The 21,392-nt window shown below is 25.2% G+C and overlaps 2 protein-coding genes across 3 annotated transcripts; both read left to right on the top strand.

Moving 5' to 3' along the window:
- The first annotated feature begins 1,369 nt into the window (after positions 1-1,369).
- Positions 1,370-5,408, top strand: LOC112594964 (ribokinase-like). The gene is made up of 6 exons (XM_025340014.1): positions 1,370-1,607; positions 2,876-3,008; positions 3,097-3,220; positions 3,361-3,534; positions 4,837-5,126; positions 5,195-5,408. The coding sequence occupies exons 1-6, from the start codon at positions 1,561-1,563 to the stop codon at positions 5,369-5,371; spliced, it is 945 nt and encodes a 314-aa protein (XP_025195799.1). The 5' UTR covers positions 1,370-1,560; the 3' UTR covers positions 5,372-5,408.
- A 1,082-nt stretch (positions 5,409-6,490) lies between these two features.
- LOC112601686 (eukaryotic translation initiation factor 4B) lies at positions 6,491-19,634 on the top strand. 2 transcript variants are annotated; one of them, XM_025349430.1, is made up of 12 exons: positions 6,491-6,755; positions 8,954-9,064; positions 9,779-9,960; positions 14,505-14,615; positions 14,871-15,027; positions 15,425-15,859; positions 15,935-16,190; positions 17,255-17,494; positions 17,568-17,893; positions 17,952-18,012; positions 18,073-18,106; positions 19,093-19,634. In XM_025349430.1, exons 1-12 carry the CDS (start codon positions 6,749-6,751, stop codon positions 19,138-19,140), a joined length of 1,968 nt encoding a protein of 655 aa, XP_025205215.1. In that variant the 5' UTR covers positions 6,491-6,748; the 3' UTR covers positions 19,141-19,634. The 2 variants fall into 2 exon arrangements, with proteins under 2 accessions (XP_025205215.1, XP_025205207.1); XM_025349422.1 differs by having other exon boundaries at positions 6,492-6,755; positions 15,932-16,190.
- Positions 19,635-21,392: the final 1,758 nt, after the last annotated feature.

The following is a 21,392-nucleotide window of genomic DNA, read 5'->3' as shown; positions in this document are numbered from 1 at the left end:
AGTAGGTAACCAGGAAGGTACAAGATACTCACAAAAAGTATTATAACTCAATAAGTTATGTTTTAATAAAGTAGTACATATACAGTACCTACCAACTACCTATAATTATAATACTACTGTTGTACTACAGTCTACAGTAGTAATGTAGTACCATTAATTAATTGCTTATTATAGAATCATTAGAAATTAGAATCTATATAGGTATTAGGTGCATACTAGACACCGATATGCTATTACTCTATGATAACTAAGTTTGTTTTTACCTACAGGTTCCTATTTATCTCTGTTAATTGATTAAATGGGTTTTAGTTAACAATCGATAGGAAATAACCATGACGTTTCCAGTGTTTCAACAATGGTTAGTCAATTATTAAGTCTGTAATGGAAAGAGTGTATACAATAAATAAATACCTACCTAGGTACCGGTACGTGCTAAAGCTATAGGAAGAGTAATTTTGTTATAACAGATTATATTTACTGTGTACAAGCTGCCAGCTAATAGCTATATTGGCCTACGGATAACCATTGATTAAGTATATTCAATGACGTAACACTTAAAATTAATTTTTTTAAATTTTTTTTATAGGTAACAAATAATTTTTTATTTTAAGAAACTCACACGTTTTCAGAAAAATGGTATATGAAATTATTTATTTGGCGAGTTTGAAGTGATATAATTAAAACAAATGTCTCGTTTCCAACCGAAATCATAATTTTACAAAAACATCAATTATTTAGTGTATTTACTAGGTACCTATTAGGTACGTAATAATAAGTCATTATAAAATTACATTTATTGAGTACCTAGGTACCTATACAATAATTTATAACACATAGGAGATTAATTTAACATGTAACAACTATGTTCTCAATTCTTAGTTTCTACATTATTGAGTAAATTTGTATTTTTTATTCAAATTTTGATTCCGTGAATGTAACACCATAGAAAAATTTAGTATCGGCACAAATAGATTTCATTACCTAATATAAATAGATTACTACCTTAGCTATTTAGTATTAATACTAAGGCTAACATTAAGGACGTTGGGGTATCACTCACGTACTTACCTAATATCACTTCAGAATATATTATAATCTGTGACATCACTATTCACTATTAATTCACTGCTGTCTGAAGTAGTGCAGTGGTTCAGGTTATCAATGCATAATATTGTTTTTATGACAGATAAACAGCGACGGCGGCATGAGGGCATGCGATAATTTCGATATATAAAACCTAGCAAATCATTTTTTTTTTTTTTATACTTAGAAGTAGATAATACTATAAATATTAAATATTAAAATATAATACATTACTTTAGGTTATAATTCTATGTTAATAAGTTAATATGTATTATTGATATATTATTATTTAGGTGCACACATAGACTTTCATAGAATTTTAATTGCACATAAGTGAGAATTGTTAACATATTCTCAATTTAGCAGAAATTTAATACTATACACCACTGTTTGTTTGTAAATTTAAATAATATAATTCTATATTTTATAATTTTTAATTTTACATTTGAATAGATTTATAACTTTGTGACAAATAAAATGTCGAAGATTGTTGTTATTGGTTCTTGTAGTACTGATATGTTTTTGTAAGTACCTATGTATTATAGTCATGTACAAGAATATTTTCAAATATTTTGTTATTATTAAGTTCTATTTATTACCTACTAAAAAAGTTGCAAAAACGTTATCAAATAATTGTAATTTAATATACCTACATATGTATAGATGCAGTAGCAGCGCTAAATATTTTACTTCAAGAGTCCTATTAAGATTCTGTTCACCTACCAATCTAGAAAATTTAAGGGTAGCCTGTAAAAATGAACCTTTTTATTTCAAATTTACATTTATGAATATCTAAATTGTTCTATCACTACTCTAGTACTCCATACCATTATACTAGAAACAACTTTTATCAATATTATTAAATTGTAAGTGTATAATAATGTTTTAAAAACATATAGATTCATTTTAAGCTGTTACCTATATTTTATACTGCATACTTATATTATAAATAATAAATGTGATGTTTTATAAAATATACTTAAAAAAAAAAACACTTAACAATTTAAGCTGAACAACAGATTTTGCTAATAGTTGTTTTTCATATGCAATGATTTATCATTAAGTTTAAATTAAACGTTATATTGCCTTACTTAATGATATGAAATACATTTGATGTATTCATTTATACAACACAATAACCTACTTTTCCTTGGTTTAAAATAGTTGTTATAAATAACAATAAAAATATAGCAGAGAGAAAAATATATTAAATCAAAAAAATAAGAAATATAATATCCAAAATAAAAATAATGAATAAATACCCAATTACGAATTAATATAAAAAGCATTATTCATAATAGAATATCTTAAGTAAAAATTTTATTTGTATATAAAAATATTAATCAGTATCGGGGCCTTAATAGGTAACTACTGATTATGCTCATTTTTAATTAATCTATTTCATTTGTTTTTAAATTATAGCTTCTTGGACAGCAATACCTTGTTTATACATTAATATTAAATGTATCAGCTAGGGTTTTAGTTATATATATTTTATAATATTAAATTTAAAGTTGTTAATAAAATCAATTTTGTATTGACGATATTTAAATTAAATTTAGTATGGGTTTCTTAAAAAAAAGTATTGTATGGGTATTAGAATTCAGTATCTATTTCACATAATTTAAGTACAATCATATTTTTCAAAACAATAAAATTAACAAACTAAAAATATAATGAAAGAATTTCTAGAAAAAATAATATCATAACATTTAGTATAATTTACTTTTATGTTGTCCATATGTAAAACAACTAATTATTTTTAATTAGCTAAATGTTTAATTTGTTTCAGTTATACATCAATATTGCCTAATCCTGGACAGACCATACATGGTAAACAATTTTCTTTAGATTTTGGTGGTAAGGGAGCAAACCAATGTATTGCTGCACAGAAACTTGGAGCTGATACTGTATTTATTGGCTGTGTAAGAAACCGTAATAAACTATCACATTTTGTATTATGTTATTTCATAAATTTTAGTTCAATTGCAATTCATAAATTTTATATTATAGGTTGGATCAGACATTTTTGGTAAAGATATTATAAATAATTTTGAAAAATGGGGCGTAGACACTCAATTTATAACAAAAAAATCAATTGATACAGGAGTTGCTCAGATAAATGTTACTGATAATGGTAAAAAATTGAATGTTTTTTGTTAGTAGTTAGCAAATAATATAATAATAATTATCATTGGTAAATAGTAGTTAAATAATAATTTAATAATTATTATCTATTTATTATTCATATTCATTTAAATTTATTTATTCTTACAGGTGAAAATTATATCATTGTAGTAGCTGGAGCTAATGGAACATTACAAAAAGAGGATGTTGATAAAGCACATGATTTATTATTCAATGAAACTAGTGTTGTGCTATTTCAATTTGAAACTCCACTAGAAACAACTGAATGTATACTTAATATGCTTTCAACTGCAAATAGTAAATGTAAATATTTATACTACCACAAAATATTTAAATAATACTAAGTATAGTGCAATCAATATTTTATGATATAGTGAATTACTACATAATAAAATAAAACATTATTCATAGAAAACCTGGACATTTAATGAAAGTCTGTACATTTTATAATCGTCCCTACTTGATTATAGAATTTAGCATTACATGTCTTTGAAAATTGAGGAGTTTGGTCATATTATGTGTGTGTATATATATATATATATAGGATGTTTGTTTTTAAAGGTTTCACAAAATATTTTAGTTTCGTAATTTCAGATTAATGTGAGGTATAAGGTTTTTGGGAAGAGATAGATATTTTTTGATGTTTTAAAATTTATAATTATTTTAGTAGCCTATGTGCAATACAACTTACTTATTTTACATAGCACCAGATGTTTTCAACTTAAATTTAAATAGACAGAATGTTTTTAAGTAATTTTGACTTACTAATCATGATTTTAAAATCAAAATTGAATGAAAATGTGCTTGTTTTGTTTTAAATTATTGAATTTTTCAATAATTATCCAATGATTTTTCAAATGTCTGAACTATCTCACTTATTTTTTTTTCATTCAATGATTTATAAATAATTTTTAAATTTTTAAATACCCCTATTAGCTGGTAGTTATTATTTTTAATTTGTGAATCGATAATTTCAAGTTCTTCTTATAATTAATATTTATACCTTTTAGCTTTGCAGATATAAAATTATGTTGCAATTAATAATCTAAAATACAAATAATTTTACATCAATTTAAAATATTAAAAAACAAAAAAGATCAAAATAGAATTTAAATAATAACATAAACAATAGACCCATAAAATAATTTTTGTAAGAATTAAAATATAAATTATTATTAATAATAATAATCATACATTATATTATATTGATAAAACTAGGCATTAAATAGCAAAATTTTATACAATTTAGACATCTAAAATTTATTATTAATTATTATTTATCAAATATTTCAATTCTGATTGGTACAATAAACAAAAGATTAATTGTATATTTTCATTTAATTTTAAAACTTTCTAATGTTAATTATTGATGAGTAACTTTTTATGATTTACTTATACTATATTTACATAATTAATATATATTAAATATGCTTATAATTTTATTTTTTCAATTTATTTCATAATTTTAAATAGTTAAAATCTATACATCTTAAATTGTGTTATTGTAAATAATAAAATAAAAATTACTTATTACCACTAATAATTAATAAGTATTAAGACTTATGTTTAATAATATAATTAAATTATATTAAATAATTTGTTTAGGTTGTAAAATTGTTAATGGTGCTCCTGCTTATTCAAACTCTTATCAGAATATACTAAAATTGACCGACATATTTTGTGTTAACGAATCTGAGGCAGAAATTTATACTAATTGTATAAAAAAAATTGATAGTATTGAATCAGCCAATGAGGTTTTGTCTTTACTTTTAAATCAAGGTTGCAAAACTGTAATTATTACATTAGGACCTCTAGGTGCTGTATTTGCATCTAAAGATGAGCCAGACCCACAGTGGGTTAAAGTGCCAAAAATAGAAAATCCTGTTGATACCTCAGTAAGTTATGTTTATGAAATTATTTTATTTCTATATACTATTGAAAAATGTTCTGCGTTTTATTTTAGGGTGCTGGTGATGCATTTTTGGGAAGTCTGGCTTATTTCATTGTTTATACACCAAATTTAAGTTTATATGAACAAATTCAAAGAGCATGTATAATAGCTACAAAGACAGTTCAGTTAAAAGGAACCCAGAAAAGTTATCCTTTAAAAAATGATTTACCTAAAGAACTTTTCAATTAATATTTATGTGAAATAAATGTATGAAGTAAATGTAATATGGACGTACTTAATTATAATCTATATGTTTTGAAAATTATGTTATAATATATCAATGTAAATATACTTACATTATTGGTTTAAAAATTAAAATAATATTAAACCTTACCTGTAATACCTAATAGATAATAAGATATTTTCTCTTACTAAGGTAGACCTAGATTGGGCTAAGAAGCTACTGGATATCTCTCTTGATATTTTAGAATATTAACAAAAATTGTCAAAATTGGTAGAATATATATATATATAAGCTATAAATATTCATTAATTTTTATTTATATTAAGGTCATATAATTTTTTTTGTAATTAATGACAAAATATTTTCAATTTTACATTTATCAACATGAAGTTCTTGTATGAGATATCCTATAGCAATCTATATGGTTAAAAAAATGAAGTATTAAAGTATAATTTTTCCCTGAGTTTTAAAAAATTTGATGTTAATTGTTTTAACAGTTTCCAAATCTATAAACTCCATCTAAGTGTATATTCAATGTTAATTTGTATATGTATAGAAGAAAATTATAAATTAACTGTAATATGTACTTCACAAATTATTTATAAAAAATTCTTTCTTTGACCATTATAATGAATATCTTGAATTTATATTTATTTTCGAATGAAAATTATAAATAAGGTGCTATAGATTTTCATACTGTACATATTATTTTAAATGTTAATTATTTAAGAAGTTGCTAATTAGTCTTTAGATGTTAAAACAAAGTCAAACTAGAATGAGAGGGTTATATAATTTTCAAGGATATTTCTATTATTTAAAGTTCAGTTTCGTCTATAAAATACAAATATCATTCATTTTATTCAATGTCAAAAAAATAAATGAAAAATTTAAAAAAAAGCGCGTCAGTTACAATTGCGGTATCCGTGGTATATAAATTACATAGTTATTATTTTAAACCGCCGTTTTGCGGTCAAAGAGATTTATAGAGAAATATCGAACCTCTTTGGTTTCTGTGAACACGTTTCACATACAAGCAATGATTTGATGCCGTGGGTTTTCATTGCTCAACGCTCGGCAGGACAGGTACCTCCCACCTCCTGGCAATCCCCACCAACATCTGTTCCAATAGTTTCACCAAGCCTATGCGTCACTAACACTAATCCACTAACGTCCGCAACCGTCTTGTTCATTTTTTCTTCACGCGGCGTTAACGGTGTAGTGCCGTAGCCGTTAAAACGAGGAACATTTCTACGAACGCGGTTTAACGAGTAACGCGTTGGTTTTGTTTGCAAAAGTAAACTACGTTGCCGCCACACCTGGAAGTCTACTAGTCGTCAGTGTTCCATACATTCAACGTCATCCGCACTATCGTCACAAAAACCATGTCAAGTAAGTATCCCCTTTGTGTGGTCATTTTTGTTTTTTCGTGATTAGATGTTATTGTCAATATAATATCTGTCGGTCGAACGGCGTCCGCACGTCAAACGCGTCATTCTGAAAGGCGGTAGCATCATTGACGCGTTCACAGACATCGCGCGTCTAAGGTCTAACCCTAGTTGCCATGACCTTAACCACGTTTTGTTCAAGTACGGTCTCTAAACCATCGTTTGACTATAAAAAGTTCCGTCTTCTTGTGGATTAATTTCACCGATTTATTGATCCATTAACCGTTCAGACGGGTTCTGCGTTAAAATCAGGTTCACGTGTTTTACACGCATCGTACGATTTTTTTTTATCACATCCGATGATAACAGGTCAATGGCTTCCGCGCGCGTTTGACTTATGGCGGTCAGTCTATTTTGCGCCCGACCGAAGTTTAATGCATTTTGCTAAATTAACGATTTGTCTTCTCTTGCCATCAAGGGAGGGCCCCGTCAATGTCGTATGGTATAATGTAATGTTGCCGCGGTGGGGATGAAGCGTCCGTTACCTCTCGATCCTCCTACCCTACCCCTTCCGGTCGTATGTTACGGCAGTGTTTTTTATCTATTATTTTATTTTGTTACATAGTGTTATCTATTATGGTGTTTGGTTTTTTTGGAGAAAAATTCGTTCAGAAGAGCGATGCTTGGTATAACCGCGTATCTGGTGGATTTATTGATTTTTCATATAATTCTGACTATTAATCGCTTCCAATTAAAATGGCTAAATCATTCTTAATCGACACTTCTTCTTTAGTTCTATATAGTATGTCTATTTCATTGTAAAGTGTATTTTACAAATTTTTTCTGATATTTTAAATTTAATAATTTTCATAATTTGATTCTACTTATATTTTGTTTGTATATTTTTCAAATCAAAATGAACATAATCTTGCTTTCATAAGATAAGCACTTGGATCAGATTAAATTTATTCAGTTTAAATACTAAGTAAAATACTTGATCAGTGAATAATCTGCAAACCATTTATTAACTCATTTATAATTTATTAAACCACTAAAAATAACAGTTAAGAAATATTTAAATGTATTTTGGATTATATACTAATAAATACCCCGAGTATTAAATTTGTTTCTTTTTTGTTATCCAGTATTTATTACAAATCAATTTGTTTAAAATTTATGTATTGTTTTTATTTATATTTATCTGAATCTTATTAATAATATGTTTTTTTGTATACGTCTAGCAAAAAAAATCATAATAGTGTTTTTTAGTGAATTAAAGTTGTCTACAACTACCTTTAGCTTATACTCTCATGTTTAACATGTCTAAATATTTTTTTTTTCATTTTTATATTGTTGAAAGACTAAATTTAATTAAAAAATTCTTCCTAAAAGCACCAAACTGTACTTTTTTGTTGTCATTTTGGCCGTCAAATGGAAGTAAATTAAATTTACTTTCTTTAGTGAGGGATTAGTCCATTTTGATTAATTCATCAATCCGGAATGTTACATTTATTCATATTTTTTTAAAATATGTTGTAGGAAATTATTTTATAATTAAAAACTATTTGTTTTATAATTATTAACAATCAATATCTTCCTAAAAGCACCAAACTGTACTTTTTTTGTTGTCATTTTGGCCGTCAAATGGAAGTAAATTAAATTTTACTTTCTTTAGTGAGGGATCAATCTGTTTTGATTAATCCATCAATCCGGAAATGTTACATTTATATTTTATTCATTTTTGTTTTTCAATATATTGTAATAAACTATTTATTTTATAATTAAAAACTACTTGTTCTATAATTATTAACAATCAATATCTTCCTAAAAGCACCAAATTGTACTTTTTTTGTCATTTTGGCCGTCAAATGGAAGTAAATTAAAATATAACTTTCTTTAGTGAGGGACTAGTATTTTTTGATAAGTCCATCAATCCGGAATGTTACAATCATCTTTTAGTTATTTAATAATTTTAATTTTATGTTATTTTATTCTGGTAACTATAAAAAAATATTTTCAATCTAGAAAAAATAAATAATACAAATAGTAGTTCTTAAAGTAAGGGGCTCTAATATAGATGGTTCTGAACTGAATATTTAACATGGAATATTTTGTTTAATAATAATTCTATAATAATTTGGGAACCGCTAATATTAATCATAAAATTGTGAATATTTAATTTTTATTAAAATTGTGTTGTAGGCAAAAAGAATAAAAAACAGAAGTGGATATCAATAGAAACAGAAGTTATTTCTATTGCTAGTGGAACATGCTGGGCCGATGAGGCTGAAAAAGAACACAATGGAAAACATGGTACATCTCTTTTTCTATTATTTAGTTAAATATGTATAAATATATTATTGTTTCAAAACTTGCCTTATGATGAATGTTTTAGAGCTTATCCTCGTTTATTTGGTTGCTTAAGCTTCATAACGAGAGTAATATCAGTCAACAAGAATCTTGCTTCAGGGGTTCACACACTGAGTACTCTGTTACTTTATATAACCCCGGGAAGGTCTGAGGCAAAATCGCCAACCCTCCAGCCGGGGGCCTTCTTAACAAAGTTGGGCAGGAGAACCAGAAATTGGTCCAGTTCTAAGATTTTTAGGTCTGAGATGCCACTGGTTGAGACTATAATTTTGGGTACTGTTGGAACCTCCTGTGATTCGCATTTTTAGTTCAATTTGCAAGGTTCTAGCTATGCTAGTATAACTCAATTCAGACTAATCTCTTGTTGACTGATTATCTCTAAATCTGAGGGCTTTTTGTTTAAATTTCAGTATTTTCATTCTATTATGTTATATTAATTTATTATTCTTGAAGATATTTTTGCACAAATTCTCTTTAGAGTTAGTTTTAGTTATTATCACTGTTCATAAACAATATCTTCTTTTTTTTACCTAGAAATATTCATTATGTATTGATATTGATATTAAGATGGAAATGCTATTTTTCTTAACAACACTTTTATTAATATTGACTTAAATGTAAACTTAATCATGTTTAAAACAATATTATTTTTTGTAGGATTTGCTGGTTTTGGATTTGAACCTAAGCCATTAAACCTTCCTAAGGCACCAAGAGCAGCATGTGAATCTATTATAGATGAAAGCACTGTGCCCCAAGAAGGACCATTTTTGGTTCATATGTCAAATTTGCAGTTTGAAATAGATGAAGATGATATCACAAATTATTTTAAAGGACTCAAGGTAAATTATTTGTTTTGAGTATATGATAAATAAAATACTTAAACATTAATATTTTACACTTCTGGTTAAAAAATAATTATTTAGCATATCCTATGAGCTGATTCTGATTAATAATAAATATATTAAATTATTATACTCCATTCAAAATAATGTCTTTACCAAACTGCTAATTTATGTACTATTATGTAGCTTTATTCAGGTTTTTATAAGGAACTAGTTGGTGTAATCTACTGTCTGCCCAGTACTGATATTATGAATACTATTTTATGATATATTATAATCGATAATTATAAATTTTTATATTTAAATACATCACAATAGTTTCTAAATCTAAATAGTATTATAATATAATTTAAATATTTTTATTTTAAATGTTAGGCGATTTGCACAGAGTTGATGATATTATTGTTATCAATAAGTATTTGCAGAAACTGTGCTATATTAATTTTTCTTTAGACACTATTTTCTGTTAAATACTTTAAATGGTCGCAAAGTAAAATACAATTTTTAAAATAACTGTTATTTTTTAATTATTAAGCTACTTTGTTAAATTATTTAATATTGTACACTGTATTAATTATGTTTATAAAAACACGCATAGAGTTGATAATTTTATTGCTGTCAATAAATATTTTGCAGAAACTATGCTAGATTAAATTTTTTTTAGACACTATTTTCTGTTATTAAATGCTTAAAATAGTCGCAAAGTAAAAGATAGTTACTATAATTTAATACGATTGCTATATTATGCTACTATATATCTTTTTGTTAGAATAGTTTGCATAATTAATTTTAAGCTTATTTAACTCATTGTTGGTGACACTATGAGTATTTTGCTCACACATTTAGTATTTTTTAGATCCATTGGCTTATATTTCATTTGATTTTGACAATATTATATAAATGCTTCATTGAGTTATTCACAAAAATAAATACAGAAAAACATTAAATGTTATAAATAAACTAACAGTTATTGAAGTCTGATGTTGCCGTACATGTAATAATAACACGTATATGTTAGCATTGTGCTCGCATGTCACTTGATTGCATTACCATATTATCTAGTTATTTTATTGTCTCATTATATTGTTCTATTATTATGCTTTAACAGTTCAATATTGATATTTATCAATACTGCGGTATATAAATTTGTAGGCTCATATGTGTATTTTAATAGGTAAGCATTTTGCTAACACATCACTAACGGTGTTATAAAAATAATGTCACCAACAACAGGTTAAACAATTTTTATATTTCAAATATTCAATTAAGTTACTGATATAAGTAATTTATGTAGTTAAATATTATTAGATGAGAATTTTTTTTTGTTAAACCCTCTGTTTAAATATTAAACAAATAATTAATTTTGATAATAATTTAAATTTAAATAAAACATTTCTTTATGATAGTAGGTAAGACAAATAGTAATACACACAAAATTGTACTAAACATCAATGATTATCAATTTTTATATTAATGGTTTAATACATTACATTTTTATGATTAAATAAATCTGCAGTACTTATTATTTTAAAAAGTACTTGGATTATATTTATCATTTTTAGTTTCTTAAAGGAATGATGTACAAAGGTAGTATTATGACATAACAATTTTATATATTATATGTGATATAATTGGATATCAATGTATATCATCTGTATAAATTAGTTAATATAGTGTGTATTTCTAACAGTAACATACATTTTAAAATGTTCTTAGAAATAGACATTATGATACTTTGACATAATTTTTGGTCAAAATCATTTTTCATTTTATGTAATGATTTACTATTGAATTCAAATTAAATAGATCCATTATAATGATGAAATGTATTAAAGATTTTTTTTAGTTATATAGTCTAGATATTATTGAAATAATAAGTAATTATTAATTAGTTATACTTTTTCAACTACCAAAATATATTTTAACCCAATAATTATTTATTCATGTGTAATGCTCAACTTAAACATGCATGATGAATCGAAGGCGAATATTAGCATGTGGAGTTCCTTTCACTTGTTTGTGTTAGTTGAACCAATGTTATGTATATAATTCAAAAATTCTGATGCTTTTTCATTAAATTTATTTCAGTACATATGGAGATCATTTAATAATGTTATTTGCTTTGATTCATATGTTAAATAGTATAAAGATACTCAGAAAATTTTTTTTTTTTGTGAATAACACAAAATACTGTGTCCACTTAATAATTAATGTTGACTGATATTGAACACAATAATAATTCTCACTAGTTAACTTGCATTCATTCCTCACAAATAAAAATTAAACATATTTTATTAATCTATACTTAAATTTATTTCACTATAATGAATCATTCTTTTACCTGTGGGAACACTAGTTTATCAATAAACTATTATCTAAACTTAGCATATCTTTACAAAATTGGAAATTCTCAGTCTGAAAAACTCTTACTGTATGTCAACGCCAGTTGTATCTGACATCTATCACTTTGGTGATAGATCTTGGTCAAATTCATTTTAATATTTTAAATGCTTGAACATTACAGTCACAATTCAAGACTTAATTCATTAAATCATCACACACCTATTATTTAAATTTTCATGGAAGGTACTTAAATACATTTGATTTTTATTGAGTTTGCATTGTTATGAAGAAGTATAATAAAATCTTTTTGTTTCTCTGGTTGTCAACCTTTGTCTTTCCTAAATTTTTAACATTTCATACTTTAGTTTTTTTTTTAACTTGAAATATTTTGGATAAACAACACCTTGATTATCAAAGATTTGCTCACATCAGTTTTCCAGCAACTTCAAGAATTTAAGATTTTTCTAGTGCATTTTCATTTTTCTTATTTCTCTAAGCCTTTTTTATATACTGGAACATCTTTTTAATAATTTTTCTAACTATAAAAACTTGATTACTGAGCTAATTTCAGGGCCAGACTGATCTCAATAATAATGTCATTATTTGCAAAAGGAACACATGTAAAACAAACATTTGCATTTTTTGATGTATTGTTAACAGTCGAACATTTTATCTGTTATTCAGAAACTTATGAAACCATTTACCATCAAGATGTCTGTCATCATCGTCATTTACTGGAAAATAATTATTTTGATTCTAAAATTAGGGGGGTCCTCTTTCCACCATTAAGTTTTTAAATCTAGATGTCATAGCTGATAACCAGGATCATTATAATTAATATTAAGTTAAATTAAATAAGTCTCAACTAATGATGGGTTTGCTATTTTCTTTATTTTATCTATTATCTTTAATTAAGTAACTTGCTACATTAATTATCAATTTTACTTTTGACTTTAGTCTCATTCATTATTTCAAATTGTCATTTAAATTTTTGTCTTTCTTTTACAACTATGTATCTATAAATTGGTTGTTGATGTATCCTCTTTATTTTTAATATATTTTTAAATTTATTCAACTATTTAACATTAATGATGATTTGGTATTGTCTTCCACTCTTTTTTTGTGAGGGCCTTATTTAATTGCTGACCTTTAAATATGAACTAATTAATATAAAAACACTGTAGCTTCACGGTGAAAATTTTTCCTGGTAAAATTTTAAATGAATTCTACTAGAACATTTACCTTGTTTTGTTTCAGCGCGTAGATTAGCTAATTACATAATATATATGGTTTCTTCTTGATAAATGGCTATTATCAAATAATTGAATAGTTTTAGTACGATGATTATTATTTATAATTATTTATTTTATGTTCTAAAGTGTATATAACATAACTGATATCAGTTTTGATGTACTAATAATTATATTTTTATTTTTGTTGGCTATGGGAAAATGCATTGATATTTCTTGTGGTTTATAATAAATTAATAATACATAAAAAAACATTGATAATAAACATAATTTCATTAATAAATTATAATATTTTGTATCAGTAATCAATCGTTAATCATAAAAATTTTGAAAATTTTAAAATATTTTTATTCTTGAACTCAACTTTAAAACTACAAAAGCTGCATCAAATGTTATGCTCTTAGTCTACTTTCCCAGGCTTTCAGTCGTCTAGCCTTGGCTAATTTTAATGTTAAACAAAGCAATAGCTGTACCCATGATTGTTAACTTACAATAGATAAGCTTTTCTATTGACATTCAATTTAGCAATTAATAATTTGAAAAGATAATGTAGAAAGTGTTATAAAACGTTATAAAAAATATGGAATGAAACTGTACAATGCAACTTACTTACATTTATTTATTTGAATCATCTAGTCTGATCTTATTTTAAAATAACTTCAATAAGAAGTATAATAAAGTTCTATCAGTGTTGCCTCTAGTTTATGTTTATTTAACACACATCTATTCTTTACCTACACTGTAATGATACTGTTTTACTGCATGTCAGATGTACATAGGTAGTAATTACATCAAAATATTAATAAGCATTATTATCAATTGGTTTGAACCAGTTAGTTTAGGTTATAAATATCTAATAATGTTTTTGGAATTTGGCTGTATAATAAAATAATTTATATTTGTTACTATATTAAATTATTATGATGTTTATTTCTATGTTTTAAATAGATTAATAACATAAAACTACCACGTAATGACAATGGCCGCAATAAAGGATTTGGATATGTAGAGTTTGAAGAGCGAAAAGAACTAATTACTGCACTTGGAATGGAAAATTTGGTAAGCTTAAAAGTGTAGTATCTTAAATATGGATTTGATATTTAAAACAAAAAATATCTTCTAAAAAAAGCACCAATATAGTATATTTAATAATTATATTGGTCGTCAACAGAAGTATAGTAATATATTCATTCTTTGTGGAAAATTTATTGTTCAGATTAATTTTTCAATCCAGGGTGTTACATTTGATTTTAATTAGTAGATTTATCTAATTATATCTTCAATAGATTTTAATAAAATATTTCTTTAAATTAGATTCGTGGACGTCGTGTTCGAGTTGAACTAGCTAGTGGTATGCAAGACTCAAGAAATGCTTTTCAAAGAGGCAGTCGCATGGGTATGGATTTTCCTAGTGATGAACCTGGTGATTGGCGATCAACTAACCGAACTTCATCTACTGATGATAGAGGAGGTAAATAAACCACTTATTGGGAGAGCTTGTAAGTTGTGGGAGTTGCATGTTTTTCAATAGTAGATCTAGATTTATTGACTAAGAAGCTAAAAATTTAGTCTTTATTGATGACAAGTTTAAAAAACAATTTATATTTTTGTATCATTTTAACAGTTATTCACCACATTTCACTAGGGCTTCCCAATTAATTTACAAGTGCATGATTTAATATCATCTTGAGAAAATTGATTTTTATCGATTAATTAAAATAATTGCACAGCCCTACATTTCACTATACATAAAATAGTGGTTTTTTTTTTTTTATTATTGCATATATTTTATTGATTTTAACATCTTTAACTTACAAGCTTAAGGTATTATATCTTTTCACAATAACTTAATCAGTTATTTTATTTAGGATTTACTAGGCGACGAGAAGGTGGTGCTTTTGATAAAGACCATGATAGTGAACGAGATAATGGTCCTTGGAGAAGTGCCAGGCGTAATGTTGATGAAGATGTAGGACGTAAACCATTTAGTGATCGTCGTTTTGATGATTCTGAAAGAAGACCTTTTAGTGATCGACGAAGTGATGATCCTGAGAGTGGAAGAAGACCTTTTGGTGATCGTAGAGGAGATGATTCTGAAGGTGGTAGAAGACCATTTGGTGATCGCCGTGGCGATGACTTTGATGGTGGTAGAAGACCATTTGGTGATCGTCGTTATGATGATTCCGAGGGTGGAAGAAGACCTTTTGGTGAGCGCCGTGATGACATAGAAGGTGGACGAAAACCATTTGGTGAATCTAGAAGAGGATTTGGTTTTAAACGAGATGATGATTTGCCTGATATTGGTAATTATTCAAAAAAATTTAGTGATAGAAGTATTAATTCATATTAATGAGATTTTAATATTCATTTATTAGCAGGAGAAAATACTTCACTACCACAAGAACGTCCAAAGCTCATTCTAAAACCAAAGACTGTTGATCCTAATGCACCAAAGACTGAAGCCCCTAGCTATGTAGCTGCACCATCTATATTTGGTGCAGCCAAACCTGTAGACACAGCAGCTAAAGAAAGAGAAATTGAAGAGAAACTTTTAGCCAAAAATGAACCAAAACCTCAAATAGAATTATCTGGTGCTTCTTCAGAAACCAGTTTAAATGAGATTTCTGATAATAAGTAAGATATTATTCTATTTTATATAAAAATAAAACTTAGTATTTTTACATATTTCACATAATTGCGATATGGTAGATAAAAATATGAAATTATTAATTAAATTAGGTTTTTTTGGAAACCAGTTAAATTGAGATTTAAAAAAGGTTTTTTTTATTTCTGAATAGTCTTTTATATTTTATTTTTAAATATTTTAAATAGCTCCGTAGTTATTAAGTGTTAGTGTTTTCAATATTAACTCTCTTTTTTTCCTTATAGTTTATTATTTGCCCCAAGTAAAAACAAGATACAAATTATGTATAAAACATCCATGTTTAGTATAATAAAAATTAAAGTAGGGGCTTTAAGGTTTGTATTAGAATGAAGTATTATTGGTAGAGTAATAATTCATTTTTTCAAATTACTTAAGACAAGTTCTATTTCAATCATTTGGCCTATAGACTTAAATTATGATTTGGCTGATTTTTGATAGACCAAAAATAGTGCTTTATTATTTGGAACGAGCATTCAGCCAAAATTAAATGAGCAATCATAGTACCAGCTAAATTTAATTCTATTTAGTTGACCTCCAATTTGCTCAATAAATTCAAAAAACAAAAAAATTAAATTTTAATAACTGTATTTTAATTCTTTTAAAATTTTAAAGTAGTATGAAGTATTCTTAAAATCAACAAGTATGGATAATAACAGATCTTATAAAGTTAAACATCTACCATATTGTGTCCATAAATTTATTGTTAGTATCATTTTAATAATATTTCCAAAAATTGGCTGATTTTTGATAGACCAGAAATAGTGCTTTATTATTTGGAACGAGCATTCAGCCAAAATTAAATGAGCAATCATAGTACCAGCTAAATTTAATTCTATTTAGTTGACCTCCAATTTGCTCAATAAATTTTAAGATAATTTTTTTTTAAATGCTTTTAATTAAATTTATGTTTGTATTAAGATATAGATTTAAAATTATCTAATAGAACTGATTAAATGTTTTAGATTTTTAATTTACTTTGTTAGGTAATTTAATTCATATTAAACCTATCATAACAATCTTATTTTTATTATAGGTGTCAAGAAGAAACAGAAGTAAAGCCACCTCCTCAGCCTAAATCAGTTGAGACATGGAGACGCAGAAGTCCACGTCGAACAAATGATGATGATCGTATACCTCGACGAAGAGCTTCTCCTGAACGTAACCCCAGATATGAAGAAGCTCCACCACCACGAGAAAATGCTTGGGAAAAACATTCTTTAATTAAAGAATCCTTGTCTTCTGAAGAAAATGTGTGCAATGGAACTTCGACAATGTACTATAAACATTTTTTATTAATTAAAATATATCTTAACAATTTTAATATGTTAAACAATTTTTATTTTTAGAGTGGAAGATGAAAAACCAAGACCAAACATTTACATTCCACCAAATCTTCGTAAAAAAACTCAGGAAGAAACTGTGATATTAGATACAGTAGAATCTGAATGTGTTAGAGAAGAAACTTTCTCAGATTTAGATAAAAATGTTCCAGATAGAGCAGCTGATGGGTCAGAACTTATTGAAACTATAGTTGTAGAAGCTCCAAGTGATGTTAGAACTGACCCTGATGGCCAATCTAGTGAACCTGACGTTGTGAAAGATCAATCTGTTAATGAAGAAGATACAAATGATTCTGGGTTTATTGAATGTGGAAAAAATAGTTCTGATAAATGTAATTGTTTTTTTATTAAAATTACTAGTATACAAATATAATGTTATCTACTTTTTAGATAAATCAAAAAAGAAGCCTAAAGTCATTAAAAAATTATCAGAAACAGAAGTTAAAAAAAAGTAAGTTAATTAATTTAAAATTAATAGTTTATTTATAATTAATACCCTTTTAATTTACAGAGATCCTGTTATTACCAAGGAGCTAAAGAAATCTGTAAGTATAAATAGTACTTGAATTTGAAATTATCAAAACATTTAATACAATTTTCAATTTTGAGAAATGTATTAAATCTATATCTATACTTATTGGGAGAGGGGTGAAGATAAAATCAGTCATGTTTCAATACTAAAGTTCTTGGCTCTTATTCAATCTCATCTATAAATTAGTTCTAAAAATGTGAATAATTGTTAATTATTTTTAACTCATAATTTTAAAATACCACTGTTAATTGTTTTTTTCTAATTAAGTATCACAATAAATATGATTAGTGATGGGTACTATCGAATTATTCAATAGTAGTTCACTATTTGAATTGTTTGTAAGTCATTCCATAATTATTCGAATAGTTAAATCGATAAGTTTAATTTTTAAATTTAAAAACTATTCAAATAAACTATTAATAAATAGTTATAAGTTGTTAATTGTTATCATATTCAATAATCGATATAGGTACAAATTATATACTATAAAGTATGTTTATTCAGTTTATCGTTGGTAAAATTAAACTGATTTATTAAGTTATACTTTATTGTTGAAAGTTTAAAATTTAAATTTAAAAGGGAAATACGCAATTTTAAAATGTGTATATTCATTATCAATAATATTAAATAGTATATTAATACAATAATTAAATACCATTAAATAAATTATATAGGTATTGCAACTTGCATTAATTTTTAAAAGTTTGGACATACTCTAGATTACATGCACAAAAAGAACTTTTAGCAAATTTTGTTTAGCAAAAAAAAAAAAAATTATAAATTAAGTATTGACGGTTCAATTTTTTATGTTTCCAAAATCCAAATGCGTTTTAAATACAAAATAGGAAATAAACTAACATTGCAAACATAAATACCCAATACTGTATATATTATATATTTAATATGTATGTCTGTAGATTATCCCATGGTCTCCATTACTTAAATTTCTTATCATTTTTATAAATTTTATAATTTACTTTATTATTTTTTTACTTTTAGACTAGTAACAAATTTGCTGCACTTCTTGATGACGGTTCCAACGAATAGAGATTACAATTAATGTTTTATATTTTTTTATTAAATTGTTATATTACTTATATTTAAGGATATATATAAATATGTATATATATATATATATATATTTAAATTATTTAAATATATTTACAAATGGAAAAAGATAGCTAACTGCAAAATTAAAGACAGCCAACATAAATCTTCTTTATAATCTCTTTATGTTTTATTCATTATATTAATGTCCAATGAAAATGTTATGGTAGATGTAGTTGTGTGTTGCAAAATTTAATTGATGGTGATGTGTGACGTCTGTTGTTACACAACATCCTTATAAAGTTAAGGTGATACAAATTAAGACATTCATTTTAATTTATCTATTTAATTGTTTTTTTTTTAAGTAACTTTGCACAATTATATGCTACACAACAAAAATTATTTTTTTGTGATTTAAATATTAATTTATTTTGCAATTTGTTTTCTAAAACAATTCATAAGACTGCTTACTTGAATAGGTGAATTATAGTTTTTTTTTATATACATAATATTAGGTATTATGATAACAGACGCTCATTATTTATATTAACAAGACTTTGACCAAGAACAAGTCACTGCCAAGCTTTTAGAATCTTAATTTGTAAACATTTTAAATTTTGTTTGTGATTTGTGTATCAACAGATTATTATACAATTATAGAATTCAAAATTAAATATATATATATATATATATGTATGTATGTATGTATATTCATAATTTATATGTATTATAATTTATAAAAGAAATTTTAGATATAATTGTGTATTCTAACTTTTGAATGTATGATGCAGTCTTGTGATGTATTTATTACGTATTTTTTGTTTTAATTTTAAACGCTGATGTTTAAGTTTGTGAGTTAATTAATTTTTGATACTGACTTAGTTTCAAAATATAATTTAAACTTAATTTAATCATTTGTATTATGTAAATAATTATAAATTGTAAAATATTAAATTAATATTTTTACTTCTAGTAGAATTTTCAATTTACAATATCGATATCATTGTATTCTTTGATTATTTAGTCTCTGCTAAAGCAGTTTTAATATTTAGTTAACTATAATTATTATGCATTATTTATATGAAAATGTTGTTCATTGGTTATTACATTTAATATCCCTTTTTTTATTATTATTTGTTAAACCTATGTATATTATTGGAAAAAAATGTTATTTAGTTGGTTTTTTTCAAAAATAATATAAAAACTTTCCTTTAAAATTTTAATGTAAAATGTATAATAATTGGACAATACAAAAATTATTTATACTGCCTTAGTAATTTTCTAAAATATATTTACTTTATTTGTAATATTGTAAACATTTGTGTTTACTATGGATTATTTTTGGAAATACAACATGTGATATTATCTGTCATTTTTTTTTATACATACGTACATATTTTGTGAGATTTTGTTTTTATTATCTGATTCCAATTCAACGTTTTTGGTTGTGCAATATAACTATAATCTCGCGTGAAATAGGCGTCATAGTTTTATTTTATTTCACATTTAGTCTTAAATATCTATTCCCTTGTTTTAAATATTTGTTTTTTTTTTCTAACAGAAATGGGAATTATCTTGTAGTATGCTTTGAACGGCAAGTAAGTTAAACAAATATAAGAAATATGTGACTTTATAATAATTGTATTTAAATTATATAACTTAATTAGAAAATTATGTAATTTATTGTTAATTATTGTCTGATAAAGTAGAATGGTATTGGATTTCTTATGTGTTTTTATATATATACATCTGATAATGTTTGACTTTTTTTAGTACTAGTCCTGTTTATTTGTAAACAATGTGTGTAAGTGTTTAATATATCGTTTTCCCTCACAATTAGTGTCTTAGCGTTTCTACTAAATAATTTGGTTTTCTAAATGGTTAATATAATCACATAGGCCCAATTTGACCTCTAAAACTGGTATGATAAAAAAAAAAAAATTTGGAATTTTTTTTCCAAAGTTATTGTACTTAAAGAATTAAGCGTTCAGTGGTTTCTAAAATAATAACGAATGCGATAATTAGCGGTAGTAATACAAATTTTATTTTTTATACAGTAAATTATAAGAATAATAATAATAGTAATACATAATAATAAAAGTAAAGTAAATAAATTGTTTGTATAATATACAAATTATTTTAAAAAATTTTGTTGCCAAAAAATTAATTATATAATTTTAAAGTATTTTTAAAATAATTTTGTTTTGTGTGGTAAATGGTAAAACATGGTGTAACACACAGACCGACATCAC

This window comes from Melanaphis sacchari, unplaced genomic scaffold, assembly GCF_002803265.2.
Source record: "Melanaphis sacchari strain LSU unplaced genomic scaffold, SCAv2.0 Contig0_pilon_pilon, whole genome shotgun sequence".
Taxonomy (NCBI): Eukaryota; Metazoa; Arthropoda; class Insecta; order Hemiptera; family Aphididae; genus Melanaphis; species Melanaphis sacchari.
The sequence above is the reverse complement of the archived record's forward strand: the minus strand, read 5'-3'. Positions and strand labels throughout refer to the sequence as shown.

Bases quoted from the DNA above. Each gene is read 5' to 3' on its own strand.
- LOC112594964 (XM_025340014.1), top strand. From the start codon at position 1,561: ATGTCGAAGATTGTTGTTATTGGTTCTTGTAGTACTGATATGTTTTT. The intron at 3,221-3,360 runs GTAAAAAATTGA...TTATTCTTACAG, and splicing joins GATAAATGTTACTGATAATG to GTGAAAATTATATCATTGTA. The intron at 3,535-4,836 runs GTAAATATTTAT...TAATTTGTTTAG, and splicing joins TTCAACTGCAAATAGTAAAT to GTTGTAAAATTGTTAATGGT.
- LOC112601686 (XM_025349422.1), top strand. The intron at 14,616-14,870 runs GTAAGCTTAAAA...TCTTTAAATTAG, and splicing joins CACTTGGAATGGAAAATTTG to ATTCGTGGACGTCGTGTTCG. The intron at 18,107-19,092 runs GTAAGTATAAAT...TTTTACTTTTAG, and splicing joins CCAAGGAGCTAAAGAAATCT to ACTAGTAACAAATTTGCTGC.